General features: G+C 36.0%; 1 protein-coding gene across 1 annotated transcript in view; it reads left to right on the top strand.

Annotated features, from left to right (window-relative positions):
- LOC147023589 (synaptosomal-associated protein 25-like) overlaps positions 1–20,703 on the top strand; it is a 97,688-nt gene that overhangs the window by 55,711 nt on the left and 21,274 nt on the right. The window contains exon 3 of the mRNA XM_085890346.1: positions 18,783–18,906. Within this exon, the coding sequence (XP_085746472.1) occupies positions 18,783–18,906 (124 nt within the window). The remainder of the gene's footprint in view (positions 1–18,782; positions 18,907–20,703) is intronic.

The raw sequence follows: 20,703 nt of genomic DNA, 5'->3' as shown, positions 1-20,703 counted from the left end.
AATAGCAACAAACAATTATTTATTACAAACACACAAGCAATCATTTAAAAACAACTATTTATAAACAAGAAAGCAAAAGGCACAAAGGAGCAGATTTAACAACAAAACATATTCTTCTTCAATCTCACTTAAACACAAGACTTGGCCATCATTCACTCAGGGAATAAACTCATTCACTCATTCACTCAGGGGCAAAGAATAAAACAAGGACTTGAAAAGAAAAGCAATGAATGGAGAAAAGGAAACCAGTCGATCCTTCTCTCCCTCAACTCTCACAAATTTACAGGAGAATGTGAAGGAAAATGGATGGGTAGTGGTGATGGGGACACACAGCCGTGTCCCTGAGGTGCCCAGACCCAGTAGGCGAGTCCTCTTCGGCATCCCAGACATGCGACTTGCCCTCCTCTGCGGCAGATTCTTCCTCCTCAGGTTCCCGTCGATGAGGTGCCAACGTTCACCCTCCTCGTCCTTCGTGGCTGACAGGATTGAGAGGGCAGAATGACGCTCGGAGAAGGAGTGTTCTTTTTCCACAGAAGCTCGACACTAACTGCTCGTGAAACCATCATTTCTTTTTCCTTCACACGTGTTTTTTTCCTCCCTCATGAGCCTTCTCAGTCTGTCAGTCTTGTGCTCATGCGAGCTTGTCCCGTTCGTTCCTCATTTCTGCTTCTCTCAGCCTTCTGCATCTGCTTTCTGCCCTTTGCTTTTTCCCTTTCTGCTTTCTGAGCCATCTGCTCAGGGGCGCTGTTCGTCCCTGTTTGTGCGAGCTCGTCAAGAATCCTTTTTGCCTTTCTGTTTCTTCTTCACCTCAGTACAATATGCAATTGAATGAAAGCAAAACTACACTTACAAATATACCTTTTCTCGATTGTTTACAGTTAAATACACTACAGACAGTACAGAGGTGTACACTTTGCAAAGGTCACTTTAGTGGGGAAACTTAGCATAACAATTGTGCATTTTGTGAGGAAAGCACCAAATTTGGCACACTAGTAGCCTATCATATTATGAACAAATTTGGATATTGGGCCATCTCAAAATTTTTGATGGCAGTGGAAAATGGCTGCCACAGCCATCAGCGGCTGAATTTGAGATGGCCCAATATCCAAATCTGTTCATAATATGATAGGCTACTAGTGTGCCAAATTGGGTGCTTTCCTCACAAAATGCACAATTGTAATGCTATATTTAGCTAAGTTGCCAGTAGGGTAAGAATACTGATTCTGGTTCACTTTTCCCCATGTCAATGAATGGGGGATTTTCAGCGATGAAATTTTTCTTTTTTTCCCCTAAAAAATAAATCCCCTTTTTAGCCCAAGGTATATTTATTTGTCTCCCCTTTTAACCTGGGGACACTTTTTTTCAAATAACCCATGCAATAAGATAAAGATTTGTTAAAGGTGATTCCAAATAAATATCTGAAACGTCTAAGCCTCGGGACACTCTTTATCAAATAACCGATGCATATTGTTTAGCTCACTCATTGAACCTATAAACATTTGTTCATTCTCAAATTCCTTCAATAGTTTAATTTTCTTTGCACAATAATCCCCATCTAAAATATTGAAAAACAAAACATTTGAATCTTTATATTTTTTAAGATACCCCTTTTGTGCCATTACGAAATGATAAACTTCTCTTAATGATCTCATCTGACCCCCTCCTGAGTTGTATATCATTTTGAGATTGTAGTAAATTATTTTTCCATTGTTCAATTGATAACCATCAAATTTTTCAGTCCATTCAAAGATATTTATTATTTTCTTTACATCCTCCAACTTATTGGTTTTTAAATTGATTCGCATGAGTTGTATATCATTTTGAGATTGTAGTAAATTATTTTTCCATTGTTCAATTGATAACCATCAAATTTTTCAGTCCATTCAAAGATATTTATTATTTTCTTTACATCCTCCAACTTATTGGTTTTTAAATTGATTCGCATATTTGTTTTATTTACCTTTGTTTTAGATATTTTTTCAATAAGACTTATTTGATATTTTTCACATTCATTATGTTTTCCATTTATATACCAAGACTGAGATTTTCTCCACTCTTTAGTTTGACTAATACTTGGTTCGACCATTTATATATTGTGAAAAATGCGGCGGTAGCCCTTAAAAACCCTAACCCATCTTCCCATCGTTAAAACTTGTGTCCATATGGAACACAATCTATTCTATTCACTCTATCATACAATACCCATATGGAACACAATCTATTTTATACACTCTATCATACAATATCCATATGGAACACAATCTATTCCATTATCTAAAATAAATCTCTTATCATCAAAGGCTTCTAATGCCTTTTTATTTACTTCTTCACTATATATCATGTTTATAACTTCTTATTGTATTCATTTTCCTATATTCTTCTTTCTTATTCATCAAACAATTATAATAATTTCTAAAAGTTATTGATTTCTTTATTACATATTTCTTTATTCCCTTTAACCTTTTATCAATCTGATCACCATACTTATAAGCATATGCCTTTGCTCTCAATCCAATAAACTCACTCATTACTTTTCCACCCAACTCATCCTTAAACTTACCAATAACCTTTTCATTCTTTTTTGAAAATAACTCGCTCTTCTTGCTAAAATTACTTGTATCATATACTCCAATATTTTTCTTCATATCTTTATAAACATCATCAGTTTTTATATCTAGAATAAAACTATCAGTGTGCATATACAACAATGAAACATTTTCACATCATTATAATCATTATAATCATTTCACATCATCAAACAATGAATCATACAAATAATCATACATCAATATCTTTGATAAATCAAGAACTGCTGTTCCAATATAAATTGGTTTATCCATGACAATACTTTCCTTTTTCATATGAATAGCAGAAAAGTTCTCTGAAAAAACCTCTTCTCTCTCAAAACTTGGTTTATTTATCAATCTAGAAGCTTCTTTCCAAGATGTTGCAAATCTAATGTTTTGCCTGTTTCTAACATTCTCCATTGTCTTTCCAAAGACAGCATTATTCATCAATTTATAGAATTCCCCTTCAAATTTTACTTTTTGTATTTGTTCTCATATCTGTATTGAATGTAATATACTTTTTCATCCAAGGACTTTTTTAAATTTTAAAACTCTATGAATTTTATCTACTCTCAACGCAGCAGATAAATATTGTCTCAAGTTCCTTTGATGCAAAACATATCCCTCTTTATCATAGAATGTTCTTAATAATTTTTCTGTTGATTTACCTTTAATATTAAAACTTTTATGATAATCACTTAACCATTCTTTCTTTGGGGTTTATTTCTCACATGCAAAAGGAAGATCTTTATGCTTATTATGAAGATCACTCGGGTACCTCAAATCAACTTCAAAATAATAACCTTCTTCTTCCTCATTCAATTCCTCTTGAGAAGAAATAACAATATTCATCAAAGCCTTTTCATAATCCTTTTCTTCCACCCACTCTAATTTACCATAAGGAAGAGATTGAGACATTGCCCATCCATACAAATTATTAGCATCAAAGTAGATCAAATAATTACTATCTTTTTCACTCTCATAATTTGGAAGATATTCATTATTTGCTTTAGCATATCTTTTTGAACATACTTGTGATATTCCACCTCTCTTAGACTTCTCAATCATCAAAAGCATATCCACATCACTGACTAAATCTATATCTTGTTTTGTCATTTTCAACATTGCATTCCAAGCTAAACCAGGAGCTGTGAAATAGTGGGCAGGATCTAATCCATAACAATTTTTTATTATGACAGAGTGATCTTAAAGCTTCAAACACATCAGCTAACAATAAAACATCTGTTTTTAGATAAAAATCATGATATTCTCCAAGGTTCTTTATCTTAAATATTTTCCAAATTTCTTGTGCGTGTTTATATTCCTTATCACTTATCTCTTCTTCATAAAGGTTATAAAAGAAACTTTCTTTTGAAGGAAGTTGTGTTTCTTTAAATCTCATAAATGAATCCATATAACCATAAGGATAAATTCCCTTACTTGCAAGAATTTTCTCTTTACTTTGAATTTCATTCCTTGTTTCAATTTCCTCTCGAGTTAGAATTCCCTCTTTAATCAGAATTTCCTCTTTAGTTAGAATTTCATTCTTTGTTCGAATTTTCTGTATAATTAGAATTTCATCTTCAGTAAGAATTTCTTCATTCATTTCCTCATTAATTAGAATTTCCTCTTTACTTTGAATTCTCTCTTTAATCTGAATTTCCTCTTTAGTTAGAATTTCCTCTTTTGGAAAGAATGAATCAAGATTTGGAAAAGAGCCCGTGGAGCTTAGATTTGATGCGAGGTTGGCTCGTGGTGTTCCCATAAACTTGTAAGAATCAAGAAACCGAATACGAGTTATAGGTTTTGTGAATATCATTTTTGTAAATGAAATATACTTTTGACTTGTGTTTGTTATGGCAGAAATATTCCCTGGTGTTTTTGAAAGTTCATTTATAAATAGATGTGTATCATAGTTGGCGCTGTTGTGAAGAAAGACTGGAATAAAAGAAGGTAATTTATAATTAAGATTACAACAGGAATGAGAGGGACCTCTATATTTACCAGTAAGATGACAATGATCCCTAACTTTAGACTCCTCAATTTCCTCCTCACAAATATGACAGATATTGTTCTTTCTAAATTCTAATTTTTCTTCTTTGGTTAATTTCATCGGTTCATTTGTTTCTTTCATTAATTTAGTTAGTCTTATACAATCCTTTTCGAATCGTTTTACAAACTCTTGTGAAGCATTTTTTCCACTATAATGTTCAAGTTTATTATACTTTTCTCCAACAGATGATTTGATATAATAACAGAAACCACAAGGAATATGTTTTTGATATTTATTTGTATATGATTCTTTTGGATTAGGAGAAGCAGTATTTATCTTTTTAAGGATACACTCAAAATCAGCGTATATCACAAATGGGTGCATGATAGATTTATTATAATCTTCAAAAGAAATCTTTTCACCAGGTTTAGGCATTGTAATTACAGCTGATTTATGATTACTACAATATTTTGAATGTTGTTCTAATCGTTCTTTTGTATGAAATGAATTAAGACATCACTTACAAGGATATATTTTGTTTGCTGTTCTGAATACCTGAGAAGAGATTAATCTTGATAAATTATTGATGTATGTGTAATGTGAATTCTTTCCAACACTAAAATATAAAAGATCAATGTGTGTTTCTTCATTTTTATAGTTGTTTGAAATTTTTAATATTTGAACTTTGTTTGTATCCGTTAATCCATATACATTAATAGAAAGATTATTCTTTTTCTCAAATTTAGGAATATCTGTTAGTGGCATTGGGAATTTAAAATCTTTAATGTCCAAGGTATTCTCATATTTCATATATTGTTTTACTCTTTCTGAATTACATTTTGGTGGATGTAAGTGAGCAAGAACAGACCAGAGAAAACATTTATTATCATTATTCTTAATATTAACAACTGCCTTCTTTCGTTTTATTTCTTTTGGTAATTCAATATAAGAAGAAGCTTTAAGAGGGTTTGATTTTAGAATGTGTATATCTAAAAAGATGATTTTTTTTAATATTGAATCCACTTCCTACCACTGTATTATCAACATCCTCCTCTTGTCTTGATAGCTAGTTCTTCATAAACCCCACTATTCAAAAAATCTTGAAATGATGTTATAAAATGAAGATCTGTTCTCATATAAGGAGTTTGTTCTTCATCTTGTCTTTTCATATTCATTTTCACTCCCATATAAAACTTTAAAGTTTTCATTTCTTTTAATGTCTTTTTAATAAATTTTTCAACATCAGGTTTCACTATTTCAATTGATTCAACTATTGATGATGGACCGGGTTCTCCAAATTGAAAAATCCTTATTTTTATATGCCCTTTAAATGCCCCATCAGTGTTTTCAATATAATAGTCTCCCTTTACTTTAAACTCATTTTTCTTGTGTTTTTGGGATTGAAGGTGATTGTTATAACTACTCTTCAAAACATCCTTTGAGCAGATATCACAATGTTTTCTTTCCAACTCAAGAGGAGATATTTTATGAAATAGATTAAATGTGTTTGTTGGTTCGGAGGTGTTTTCTATAATGTTTATATTCGTGATTACAAACATCGCAGTACGTTGTATTCACCATATTTATATAATAAAACTTTGCTTGAACTAAAATTTTCTTGATGAATATTTCGTTTATTTTACAGGTTAATCTGTGCTTAAACTAAAATTTTCTTGATGATAATTTCGTTTATTTTTCAGGTGAATCTGTGCTTAAACTACAATTTTCTTGATGAAAATTTCGTTTATTTTACAGGTGAATCTGTGCTTAAACTAAAATTTTATTGATGAAAATTTCGTTTATTTTTTTCAGGTGAATCTGTGCTTAAACTACAATTTTTTATTGATGAAAATTTCGTTTATTTTACAGGTGAATCTGTGCTTAAACTAAAGTTTTCTTGATGAAAATTTCGTTTATTTTACAGGTGAATCTGTGCTTAAAACCATTTTATCCTCCAACTTTTTCACTTAAGAAATACAATGTTTCAAGACACAAAAGACAAGTTTCAATCAATCTCTTTGTTAAAGATACTGAGAAATATGTCAAGGATGTAAAATTGAACAAAGATAAATATAACAACTATTGGATAAAAACAATTATGGTGGATATGATGAGTTCTTCAATTTACTTCAGTGGAAGGGCTTTTAGTATACCTGGAAGAACATCAATTAAGGTATCTCTAACAAAAGTTTCTCCTCTCCTTCTGGCAATATATTCAAAACTAGAAAAAGCAATGAAACAAGAAAAGGTATCAAAAAATAAAAACCTTATGGATGAAGCTTTAGAAAGAAAAGATAAGACCATCTGTAATATGCAAGGAGAAATTTGTATTTTTTTCAACAACCCTAAAGATATAAATCCTGATGAAATAAAGGATGTTATTATATCAGGTGAAATGACATTTCGTTCAATTGTAGTTAAGGATCATTTTAAAATTACCTTTAATATAAAAAATGTAGCAGTTGAATCTGTTAATGAAAAAATGTATATAGATATCGATGGTAATGTTTTTTTCTACTAATTAAATATGAGTCAATATTCAACTGAAGATTTTGAAGATTATGAGAGTGATTATGATACCGAGAGTTTGCATTCAAACGATAGTTATGACACCGAGAGTTTGTGTTCAAATGATAGTTATGAAAGTATAGATGATTCTGAAAGTATCGAAGATGATATCGAAGATGAATTTCAGTTTAAGTAAAGTTTTACTTTATAAATATGAATAGTTTACTCGATTTTGAGCCTCTTGAATTCCATGATTCTCCATATGACAAATTTGAGAATTGTCCTGCGTGTGAAAGACGGGGATTAAACACAGAGTCAAAAGCCTATAAACAATGTATATTCTGTGATTATCATCGAATTAATGATAATCAAAAATATAAAAAGGAAAATAATTCTTTTCGATTTACACCAAAAATGAATTACTTTACAAGATTGATTAGCGAAATGAATGTAAAGTACGAGGGTGATAACACACCTTTCCTTACAAGGTATTTTTTTTCAGGTGAATTATATATTATTCATGGATGTGATTTTCAGGGAAATATCTACACAAGATATTACATAAATAAAATAATGGATTATCTTGAAATTAAACCTGAACTTAGGATAAAATATAGAGTTTCGAAAAAAGCCAATAATAAATTAAATAACCTGTTTTCCAAATATATAAATGAATGATTTTTTACCCATTTGGGAAAATAAGATAAAATTTGACAACCATAAAAATCTCCCAAATTCATTAAGATGCCTCATAGTTGGTTCAAGTGGATGTGGAAAAACCTGCTTACTTTTAAAGATACTCCTCACTCCCAACTTTTTAGATTATGATAATTTAATAATTTTCACAAAGTCAAGTTTTCAACCAGAGTATCAACTACTCTCACAAGGTTTTAATGTTGGTCTTCAAAAAGAAGATATAATCGGTTTATTTAAACTTCAAAAAAACCTAAATGATTATAACATTGAAGATATAATACAACTATTTTGTGATACACAGAGATGTAAAAAGAAATCAAAACCGATAACTTGTATTCTTAGTGATAATACGGATGATATACCGTCTCCCCAAGATTTGGAGAAATCCAAAAAGAACCTCGTTATCTTTGATGATTGTGTTAATGAGAGAAACCAAACGGTAATGGAAAGCTACTACACAAGAGGGAGATATTCTTCTTGCAATTGTATTTATCTTAGTCAATCGTACTTTCAACTTCCTCGTCGTTCCATCAGAAACAATGCTAATACTTTTATTTTATTCAAGTTAAATTCAATAGATATAAACAATTTTTGGAGAGACAATTGTTCTACATTATGTAGTAAAAAGGAATTTGGGGATAACATGAAACACACGACTGAAAAATATAAATATATTGTTGTGAAACAAGATGAGATATTAAATGATATTTTTCAATAAATAAATGGATGCGAAAGAAAGAGCAAGAAGATTTAGGGAACATCAAGAGTTGGTTTCAAAAGTTGTAAAACAACAGGAAGACATAAAGAAGAAACGCAGACAAAAACTAATGGGTGAAGAAGCATTTGAAAGAAAACAAGAGAAATTTTTTAAACCACTTATTTTCGCATTATCACAATTTAATTTATAATCAATTGCTTCATCGTTCAAAGAGGAAACCATACACAAACTTACCAACTTTGTAGTGAGCTGTTATCTTCATCGGAAGAGAGTGAGTCCATGTCTCAGTTTTTTTTTACCATTGGTACAAGATGGCAAAAAGATCAGAGGCCGTGATAAGACGTCGTGTCAGTCATTAAAAATGTTTTTCAATTCTCTTCTAAGATGATTGACCTCTTCAATAAGAGCATTAATTTCATGCACCTCGTCATGATATGTAAACTGCTCTTCTTCCAAGGACCTGCCAAGAAAAAAATATATATCAGAATTATCACGATTTAATTTATAATCAATTGCTTCATCGTTCAAAGAGGAACCCATACACAAGCTTACCAACTTTGTGTTGAGCTGTTTTGTTCGCGGAAGAAAGATCGCTCATGTCTCAGTTGTAAAAATGAAAATCCCGTCTGGCAGAAACTTTGTCTGGCGAATCACTTATAAGGCAACGATGAGGAGATTGCTTAATCATTGGGTGTGGCCACAGGAAATGACGCTTCGGGCGAGACAGCTTGGAAAATAACTGGGCGATATATTCTCAAATTGTATGAATCATTTTTAAAACATACTTAAAATGCCCTAAAATGTTTTTGATTAAACTTATGTTTAAAAGCCTGTTCGTGTTCTGAGATAAAATAGAAACACGAGGCCTTGTCTCACAGAATAGTTCCTATTTTTTCACAGCATGACTGTCCAAAAGCACTTCCTCATTTTCACAGCACGACCGTGTCAAAAAAACACTTCCTCATTTTCATGGCACGAACTGAAAACATTTGAAACAAAACTTTTTTATGGCGTGGTTTATGCACAAAAATGATTTGCAACTCGGGCGGTGGCCAAATGAGATCATTAAGAGAAGTTTATCATTTTGTAATGGCACAAAAGGGGTATCTTAAAAAATATAAAGATTCAAATGTTTTGTTTTTCAATATTTTAGATGGGGATTATTGTGCAAAGAAAATTAAACTATTGAAGGAATTTGAGAATGAACAAATGTTTATAGGTTCAATGAGTGAGCTAAATATGCATCGGTTATTTGATAAAGAGTGTCCCGAGGCTTAGACGTTTCAGATATTTCTTTAGAATCACCTTTAACAAATCTTTATCTTATTGCATGGGTTATTTGAAAAAAAGTGTCCCCAGGTTAAAAGGGGAGACAAATAAATATACCTTGGGCTAAAAAGGGGATTTATTTTTTAGGGGAAAAAAAGAAAAATTTCATCACTGAAAATCCCCCATTCATTTACATGGGGAAAAGTGAGCCAGAATCAGTATTCTTACCCTACTGTTGCCTCACTACTTACCTTTTCTCATTCCTGAAGATACGAATGACTGAAGCAACCATTGATCTCATGAAATTGGTTTGCACTCACTGCCTAGCTTCTCTCATGGTCAGTCCATGGTTGATTAGATGATCAACGATGGTTGCAAGTATCTTATTTGATACATTGTGTTCTTTTTCTTCCTCCTCCAGCTCCATCTCCGTTTTGTCTTGTCTTGTCTTGTCTCTCCCACAACTGAGAGTTCACCTGTGGCAGATTTTATCCATGACCAGTAAATACCACCCATCGCTTTGCTGATGGGAATACTAAGAGAAAAAGGGGGGGGGAGAGAGAGGGGGCTGGGGGAGAGAGAGGTACAAAAGTGAGGAGGCCGAGGGGGAAAGAGAGAGGAGAGCGAGGAAGGGTGGGGGAAGTGAAGGCAGCATGTGGGGAGGGGAAGGAAGTGTGACAGGAGGCGAAGGGAAGGCAGGATGAGGTGAGGGGAAGGGTAGGCAGACATGCAGTGGAGCATTAATTACGATTCATACTGTCTCATCAAAATGATTCTGCATCGAATAACAGTGACGATGGAAACAAAATAATGTCTGAATACATTTTCTACCGGTCATACTATAAATACTGCTTGGAGATAAACACCGCCCAGACACATCTAGAGATAAACACTGCCTGGAGATAAACAGCGCCCAGACTCATCCAAAGACAAACACCGTCTGGAGATAAACACCGCCCCGATACATGCAGAGACAAGTACTATCTGGAGACAAACACCACCTGGACACGTCCGGAGACAAACACTGCCCAGACTTGTCGGGAGACAACCACCATCTGGAGATAAATACTGCCCAGATACGTCCGGAGACAAACACTGTCCAGACACACATACATCAACCAGACATGTCCGGAGATAACAACCGTCTTGACATAACCACCGTCTGGATATGTCCAGAGATAACCACCATCCGGTGTATCAAATAATGTGCAAATGCAACTATCTGGACTTTTTTTTTTTAAGCATTACGGCTGAAATGTGATAACGTCTCGAATCTCTTCACGTGAGTCAAATTTCAAAAAATTTAAATGTGGGATTGACCTCAGCAGTAGTTCCGACTGCTTAACAAAAGTGTTCTTTTGTCCAATTTGGACATTGTTTTATACTGCGAACATCTCCGGCCGGTGTTTCTTTAATATGAACGTGCTGGCTTGGCAAGCGATTCATGATCAGTTATAAAAAACATCACCCGCAGACGATCGGAGTGTCAAACAATGTCCGAATTGGACACAAACGCTTTTTTTTTTAGCAGTCGAACTGCTGCTGAAGTCAATTAAGAGGTTAAAATTTTGAAATTAGACTCACGTGAAGAGGTTCTAGAGATTATCGCATTTGCAGAAATGAAAGAAAGCCATGAACACCGGCATCTCCTGGCGTTTATAAGCATTGCAATGTATCCAGCGATTCGTAGCTATGATGATACATTTGATGATATGAGCGAGGAAAGTGAAAACAAAAATTTGAGCACTTTATCATTAAGAAACCGTTGTGGCCTTTTCCAAGTCAAAGCATTGTTGAACAGGCTGAACAAAATGGCGAATTAAGACCCAAGCGAGAGACAGTGAGGTGACCAAGGATGACCTTGATAAAGGATAATTACAGTTTTTCCGAATCACTTCCATACATTTACTGAACCATTGTGCTACTTTCTCAAAACAGTTAAGACAACACAAACTGAAACAATTTGCAGAATAACACATTTATTTTGCAAGTTGCTCGCTTGCTCTCAAAATATCAAATATATGTCACAAAATGAAACAAGTACATAAAAACAATACAATTTGTCATCTAATGAAAAGCTCACATTATCGGCCATTTAACAACGGTAAAATAAATACTAAATAGAAACACCAGTACCGTATGTTTAACCCTCAGTGCATACTCTCACCGCCTTTGTCATCCTTTTTGATAATCAAATTGTGTAAAAAACAAACATGTTACCATTACAGTGAGAGCTACATACATTTAATTTCAGTGGATTTTTTTCTGTAATAACTCGGGCAGTGGACAACTTTTTACGCTCAAGAACTGACAATGAGAATCGTTTTTCCACCAAAAAAGTAGTTTATTCATTTCCTCCATTTTTTTAAGGGTACTCACTAACAGTAAGTCATAACACTCATAAAGATACAGTTGTGCCAAAGAGCACAATCGAGGAGAAATAAACATGGAATATAATGAAATGGTAACTTTACTCAAGCTGAACTATTTGCTTATTTTTATATCCAGCTTCTGATTTATGTCAGGCCAGACAGTCTCATCAACATCGCATCAAATATTTTCCCTTGCAATACATCTTGGGGGGGGAAAAATGTCTCACATGACGGACCCATCCTTGACAAGCGTCTGCTGTGATGGTCTGACAAGCAGCATTCATTGCAATCAGGGTACCGTCTGCATCGAATAACTGTGACGATGGAAACAAAATAATGTCTCAATACATTTTCTACCGGTCATACTATAAATACTGCTTGGAGACAAACACCGCCCAGACACGTCCAGAGATATACACTGCCTGGAGATAAACACCGCCCAGACACATCCAAAGACAAATACCGTCTGGAGATAAACACCGCCCAGATATGTGCAGAGACGAGTACTATCTGGAGACAAACACCACCCGGACACGTCCGGAGACAAACACTGCCCAGACTTGTCTGGAGACAACCACCATCTGGAGATAAATACTGCCCAGATACAGTACGTCTCACCAACAAAAAATTGACTGACAGCGAAATGTCATTAGCAGTGTCATTTGATCATGAGGATGATGGTCATACACCTTCCATCCTCAAGCAAAGAAAACTCCTCTATGGGTTTTATGAACAGAGAATATGGTGGGAGGTACATCATTGAGAGATGTGGATGACCTTTAAACTATTCCCTAACAAGAGCAGAGTGGTGGAAGGTAACATTTCCCCATATTACAACAGTTTGTCAACTGTGGCCCCATCAGTCCTCTCTCTCTCCTCTAGGGGTACAATAATATATTGTACATCGTATCTAAAAACGCAAGCAGTTCAAGATACATTGTGAGCTGCTTGCGTTGTTAGACACGATGTACAATAGTACAGATCATGCTGCGTTGTATGGGTCATTGGAAACAACACGTTCCTGGAGATAGCAGCATCCATTGGTAATATTTCTTCCTTGTTGAACAGGTACATCAATTGTGGCTCAATAACCAATGACATCCTTCCACGTGTCCTTAGTTTGTTCAAATTGAAGCTATCCTCATCCAAATATATAAAATCATGTCGAGTGATACTGGCCTCAAGCTCCATTATTCTCTAAAATAAAAATAAAAAACAACCATTACAGATCATACAATGTGAAGATATCAGGATACTTCACATTATTAGCTATTACAGCAGTATGCATTTGCATTGCGGTATTGTAAGTGTGAGTGCAGAAATGACTCGTGTACGTACTGGTACCCTGTCATTATTACCCTGTCATTATTTTGTCATTGTCATTATTTTGTTCAAAAGGCACCATGTACACCTGCTTCATTGTCAATTATTGCTCGACAGACGATTTACATTGTGAAATATTTCATTGTCTTGGATGATTGAGCTCTGAATCTTCATCAAACGGATGGTATTGTTGGCAACCACCATATCCACTATTATATAGCAGCCTCCTGTTAAGCTGTAAAGATTCGTCCTCGACCACCAGGAGTTTTATTTCAATACTATAAATTAATTCAATGTTGACAAATAAGAATGCAGGAATTGAATGACAGCAAAAACTTTACTTACAAATTTACTGCAATAGAATACAGGAATTGGATGTCTGGTCACAATTACCTCTCCTCATTCCTGAAGATTTGAATGATTGATGCCACTGTGGATCTGCTAAGATTAGGCTGTACCCTCTGCCCAGATTCTCTCACCACAAGTCCATGATTTATCACATGGTCAACTATTGTTTCCTGTATCTTATTTGAGAGATTCCAAGGGCGCCTTTCCCTTTGGTGTCTTATCCTACCGCCACTCATGCGGACACCCCTTCCTCTTCGGGCTTCACGTTGTCGGCCTTGTCTTTCACTTCCTCCCTCCCCGGCCTGCTCTATTTCTCACCAACAACTGAATTCACCTTTGGTCTCTTTTATTCATGATCAAGGTCTGATGGGTGATTGAACAATTGAGCAATTTGCATTCGCACATTTGAGGTCTAGATTAATGCAATTACAATGGCTTCCTTTCTGCTGCAAACAAACGCTTTGATTTTGATCAACAAGACTCATTCAATTTAATTTTGTGTGAAATGTTGAGACATGTATTTAGTGTTTTGCAAAAAACGTGTTTACAATTTGAATTTTGTGTGAAAAGAACCATAAAATACTTAGTTATGCAAAAAATAATGCAGTACTGGTTGTGTGGGTTTTGCTATTGATGTCTTGATTTCCAGTTTCATTAACATTGATTTAGCAAGAGAGAAATAATATATAACTAATGCTGTTAATTATCTTCAAAAGGGATGTTTAAATGAACCCAAACATCCAGTTTTCATTCATGCACTCCCTTGGAGTTCCCTTAGTATGCATTCAAAGTTTCAGGCGGTTAGGTTTCATGGTTTTAGAGATATGGAGGACACGGACTGACGGATGGACGGACTGCCATACACTGACATTTATTAGTGTAGATTAATGCAATTTGAAATTGATTGCTTTCAGTTACAAATATGGATTCAATGAGAAAACAAGAAACTCTCACATGAATGTTTTGCTAAATGTGGAGGTTTGTGTTGAGTGCTTTGTAAAAGCGGGTTGTAGTTTTGCAATATTTATGAAAACAAACATAACTAGAAGGGCACTCAATGGAGCACATCCCTCTGCCACATAATGCCTGATCCACGAGAACATATCGGGCCCAATACATTTTTGAAATATCATGCTATATATCGTTTTTGAGCCCTATCTCTCAATGGTGAAGAATCGCTTAAAAAAATCAAATAATTATCGTATCTACATCCGGATCTTCACCAAAATCAAATCAGTTCTTCCTTGCCACACACCCAACCTGTCCACCAAGTTTGATCCGAATCCGTCCACAACTTTTTGAGATATCGTGCTATTTATCATTTTTGGCCCTATGTCTCAATCGTGAAGAATCACTTCACAAATTCTAGTAGTCGGATCTGGATCCGGATCTTCACCAAAATCTAATCAGTCACACACCGAACTTGTCACACACCGAACCTGTCCACGAAATTTCATCCGAATCCGTCCACAAATTTTTGAGATATCCTGCAAACAGACAGACAGACAAACAGACAGGCAGAAAGGGGTGAAAATATAACCTCCTTCACCTTCGGTGGCGGAGCTAAAAACATGGATGTTTTTTTTCAAACGAGGCTGTTGTTTCAGTTGTGCAATTATTGGTTTTGGTGTCTTTTACAAGAGTTTCATTCACATTTATTTAGTTTTTGAGAAATGTGTTTGTGCGAGCATGGTTTGAAGTTCACGCACACTTATCAATGGTGTTCCTCCCACCATACTCTCCCTTGCTGAACCGAATAGAGGAGGTTTTTCCACCTGGCACTGGAAAGTGTACGACTCTAATCCTCATGAGCAGGCAACGCTTCTGCAGGCCATGGAGGAGGCATGTCAAGACATCACTGCAGATGTGTGTCAGGGGTGGCTCAGCCATGCGAGGATCTTTTATCAAACATGTATGGCCAGAGCAAACATTCTCTGTGATGTTGACAAGACCATGATGTGGCCTGACAGAAATCAGAGCTTGGACGATGAATACTTGTACAATCCATTTTTTGTTCACAGAGTTTATTTTCTGCTGTAATTGGAGCAAAACAATTTTACAAACAATGATTTTACAAACAGCATAGGTTTTCAGTGATGTCTGGGTCATCTGGGGCCAAGTCTACTGAAAAAAAAAAGATATTCACTAATGGTAACATTGACGGTCGCATGACACAATTTCCAAGATATAAGATAAGAAGAGTAAACGGGTAGAAACGGTATGAAAAAACAAAAAATGAATGAAAGGGTTAAACAATGCGATATTTTAAATTTATTTCACCTTTGCGAAATGGTTCATCATGTGAGATTTTCATTTGATGACAAAAGTATCATTTTGATGGGAATATTTGATCTTCTGACGTGTATTTGAGATTTGATGGCATTATTGCATTTGGAAAGGATTTTAAAATAAGTTTATCGAACCACAAGACTGTTTTGATTCGTATGTTAAATGTTTTGGTCACGTAGGATGTTTTAGAAAATGTGTTCAAAGTGATCGAAAAAAAAACTCTCATAACCCCCATTTTAATCTCACCTGGAACGTAGTTCTGGGAGCTTGTGCGATGGCGCATCGTCCGTCTGTCCACAAATACTTTCAACTTCTTCCCTGAAACTACACATACAATTCTGATGAAAATTCAGCATAACCTTCAACACCCATGATGTACCAAAGTTTGTTCATGGCATTAAAAAAAAATCGGGTCCGGAGGGGGTGTACGGGGGCTGCCCCCCAAAATAGATATTTGCTTTCTTCTCAGAAACTACACATGCAATTCTGATGAAACTTGACCACAACCTTCATCACCCATGACGTACCAAAGTTTGTTCACGGCATTTAAAAAAATTGGGGTCTGAAGGGGGTTTATGGAGTGAGTTTACGGAGGGGGGGGTTGCCCCCCCCCCAAAGACATATTTGCTCTCTTTTCAGAAATAACACACCAATTATGATTAAATTTCACCACAACCTTCAACACCCATGATGTACCAAAGTTTGTTCATGATATTAGAAAAATCGGGCAATATGTGGGTGTAAGGCAATATGTATCCCCCCAAAATATGAATTTGCTTTCTTCTCTGAAACCACACACAATTTCGATGAAACTTGACCATAACCTTCATCACTGATGATGTGCCAAAGTTTGTTAATGCCATTAAAAAATTCCAAGTTTAAGGGGGGCGGGGGGTGCCCCCCCCAAAATATGTATTTGCTTTCTTCTCTGAAACCACACACACACAATTTCAATGAAACTTGACCATAACCTTTATCACCCGTGATGTACCAAAGTTTGTTCATGGCATGAAAAAAAAATCCATAGGTATTTACTTTCTTCTCCATCACATATTGTGTGGGTCATCCATGTCTATCAGTGGTTCCCTGGTTATATTATCCACCCACTACCAGGTGAGCACCTTGGGATATTTCCCCTATGTTTTTATTTGGTGGAGCACTCTCACCACTTTTATCCTTCTCTTATATACAGTAATCTTAGCTTCAGAAAGCGAGAAATATGCTAAAAGAAAAAAAAAAAGATTCCGATTTTGAATTGTGACATCATGTGAAATGCATTCTTCAAAAAAACAAATACAAGATCTGCAAAAGAGGGACAAGCCTCTCACAGTCCACCTAGGAATGAAAAAGAGTTTCACAGTTGCAAAAACTCAGATATTTCATCGGAGAATTTGTATAATAAAGACAATTCATGGAACAATACCACGTGCCAACCTCCATTGTAAATTTCCTGGCCACTGAGGAATCGGAAGTGAACACTGTACAACGCTTTTCAATCATGATTAGAGATAGGCGAAGCGGACAAAACTTATTTCCATTGAGCACCAAAATCACCTTATTGAGACTTATAAAAGAGGAACTTGATGTAAAAAGGAAGTAACGCATCTTTCCCTAATGATAGTAGAGGGCGAAAGTTGGCTATTTTAACCTGGTACTATTTTAACCTTGACTCGACAAGGTACCAACAAGGGAGAAGGTGCTTCATTTCCAAAAGTCAATACCGAAGTGTCGAAAAACTCACAGACAAAAATGAAAGTAAGAAAACCATACGATAATTCGAGAAGTGTGTGTGTGTGTGTGTGTGTGTGTGTGTGTGTGTGTGTGTGTGTGTGTGTGTGTGTGTGTGTGTGTGTGTGTGTGTGTGTGTGTGTGTGTGTGTGTGTGTGTGTGTGTATTTATTTGTATGTCTGGTCAATGTCAAAATCACTGCTCACCTTCACTCTTTCATTCCTCTTTTTTCCCCCACCTGTGGAACCAAATTCCACACTCTCTCTAATCCAATTCTTACTTCCAGGTCTTCAAAACAGCTGTTCACCACCATCTCTTATCTTCCCCCATCCAAAACCATGATCTTTTCTCCCCCTGTTAATCCACCCCAAACCCACCTCCTTCAAATTCCCTGCTTTCCTTCCTGAAAGTCCCCGTCATGTAAGGACCTGAAAGTCCATGTAAGTGTCCATCTTGTTTAACCCTTGAACCCCACCCCATACCCCCAAAATGACCCATTTTGACATCAATGATTATTTGTAGAAATATATGTCGGATTGTCAGGCCTAATGTAGTATTTGCTCAAAGCACAATCTGCTGTACAGTCTGGTCCGTATTGTTTTGCTACAACATCGTGGCACACTTTCCACCCTTCCTGATTATTCCATAAGGATTGTATTACAGTGACACCCACATTGTGACATTCTGTCTACGTGTCCAACCGTCTTGCGCCACATCAATGGCTCCGCAATGCTTCGGCGTTATGCCAATGTGTTGGCCTGTTCTGCATTTATGTCTGAATTCAAAGGGATGGAAACCCTATTGCGTTGACTTGTCCAACGTAATTCATCCCAATTACATTGATTTTAACCCTCCACCTTATTCTGCAGTTTAGACATTGTAATAATGAAAATGGAGCAACATCAACACAGTTCTTGATTGAAGCAAGTATTTGTCTCTTGTTTTAATGAGTTGTAATCTTTGGACTACAGGCCTTACACATCCTACTCCAGAGACCATCAACTGGGGTTATCTGGTGCTGCAATGGCCACTGAGGAGAACACATGCTCTGAGCTGGAGACCATGCAGAAACGAGCAGACCAGATTACAGATCAGGTACGAAATATAAATTATTATTATTATTATTATTATTTTTATTATTATTATTATGACAGTTGCTGCTGAATGATGATGGTGATAGGAGGCAGGAAGTGCTATTGTCAGGTTAGTACACCTTTTAATGTTTGCAGTCCAACAGGAATTGAAAACTAGTAGAGGAAAGAGCTTAAAGGAATAAATCATCAAATGTTTTTTGTGTGTTTCATTTATTTACTCTCTCAAGCTTTCCAGGATGGTCACCCTCACAATTCATGATTCTTGGCCTTGTTATCCAGAGCAATTGAGTTTATTTGTTGAGTTTTCAGATTGGTTGATTGGTGCATGGTTTGTGGGAGGCAATAGCAATTTTGGAATAAGCTGTTACATTCCAGATGTGCAGTAAGGTTGATGATGTGTTATTGAAGTTTTTATGGGGCAAGAAGCTAGCCCTCAGTGCAAGCAAAAACATTGCTCTCTGTTCCTCTTGACAAGATCCATCCATCCATCGGGACCATACTCTGTACAGAGCGTCAGTGCTGCTGAAGCAGTCTCCTTGGCTATTGGGCACAATCCTGAACGGGTCGCCACTCTGACATGGGATACCAGCATGCTGACACTCATTTTGCTGACCTCTGAATACCCACCTGGTATTAATTTCACAGCCGAGCAGGATCCGAAGCCCACCACCCCAGCCATTAAGCCAACCCAGGCTTTAATATTTACTCATTCATGGACTGGTGTGTGTTTGTGTGTTTGTTTGTAGTGCTACTCCTCCTACAGTTGTGGGCCAATTACATGCAGACTTGCTGCATACAATCAGCATGACCCAAGTAATATTTTTGGGTGTTTTTATCGTTGCCGGTGCTCTTGGGGGAGGTGGAGGGTGATGCAAATTATCTTTGTAAATGTGCACCACGTAGCGCCGCCTCCAGGTGGGAGTGGGTATTACAAGTCTCCACCATTTACAGTAATGTATTCCTGTCCCCACGTTTTCCATTGGAGTGAAGGTGTTTTGGATTATTAGCTGTTGGGATGTTTTTGCTTCATGCACGTAACCCGGGCTATTTTTTATCTCACCTGGAGCTCCATGGAGCTTATGGGATGGCGCGTCATCCGTCCATCGTTCCGTCCATCCGTCCACAAACATTTGCAACCTCTTCTCTGAAGCCACACACATCAGCCGTGATGTACCAAAGTTTGTTCACGACATTTTAAAAAATCGGGGTCTAAGGGGGTGTTCATATTTTAATATGAACATAATTTAATATGAACAAATACATATTTTCATAACACCCCCTTAGCAAATACATATTTTACGTTTCACCCTAAAATATGTATTTGCTATTTTCTCAGAAACTCGATCATTTCAGAAACACACACAATTTCCATGAAACTTGTCCACAACCTTCATCACCCGTGATGTACCAAGGTTTGTTCACAGCGCCTACCAGTGGTTCCGTAATTTTATTTTCCAGCCGCTACCAAGTGAGCGCCCAGTGGTATTGTCCCTATTTTTATTTTTTTTTAAATATTTTCAGGAGTTATTGAGAGAGTTGTCAGTTGCCTAGATACACCACCCATATGAAGGTATGTGTCAGAAGAACGTGTTGCATGCTTGGAACAAGATTGCTCAGAGGACAGGTACTCTGCTAGTGGTGTTAATGAACGATTCATGATAATTAATAGTTACACTAAGTATACTTGAAATAACAGTCAATAATTTGGGCAAAATTATATTGGAACAAGATGGTGATGTCATCAAAGGAGCCAAACCAGCCCTATAATGTCCTTACTGTTGCCAATTCCTTCTGTATG

This window comes from Eptatretus burgeri, chromosome 7 (assembly GCF_056783735.1).
Source record: "Eptatretus burgeri isolate ZD-2024b chromosome 7, Ebu_testis_v1, whole genome shotgun sequence".
NCBI lineage: Eukaryota > Metazoa > Chordata > Myxini > Myxiniformes > Myxinidae > Eptatretus > Eptatretus burgeri.
Note: the sequence above shows the minus strand (reverse complement) of the source record. Positions and strands in the feature narration are given on the sequence as shown.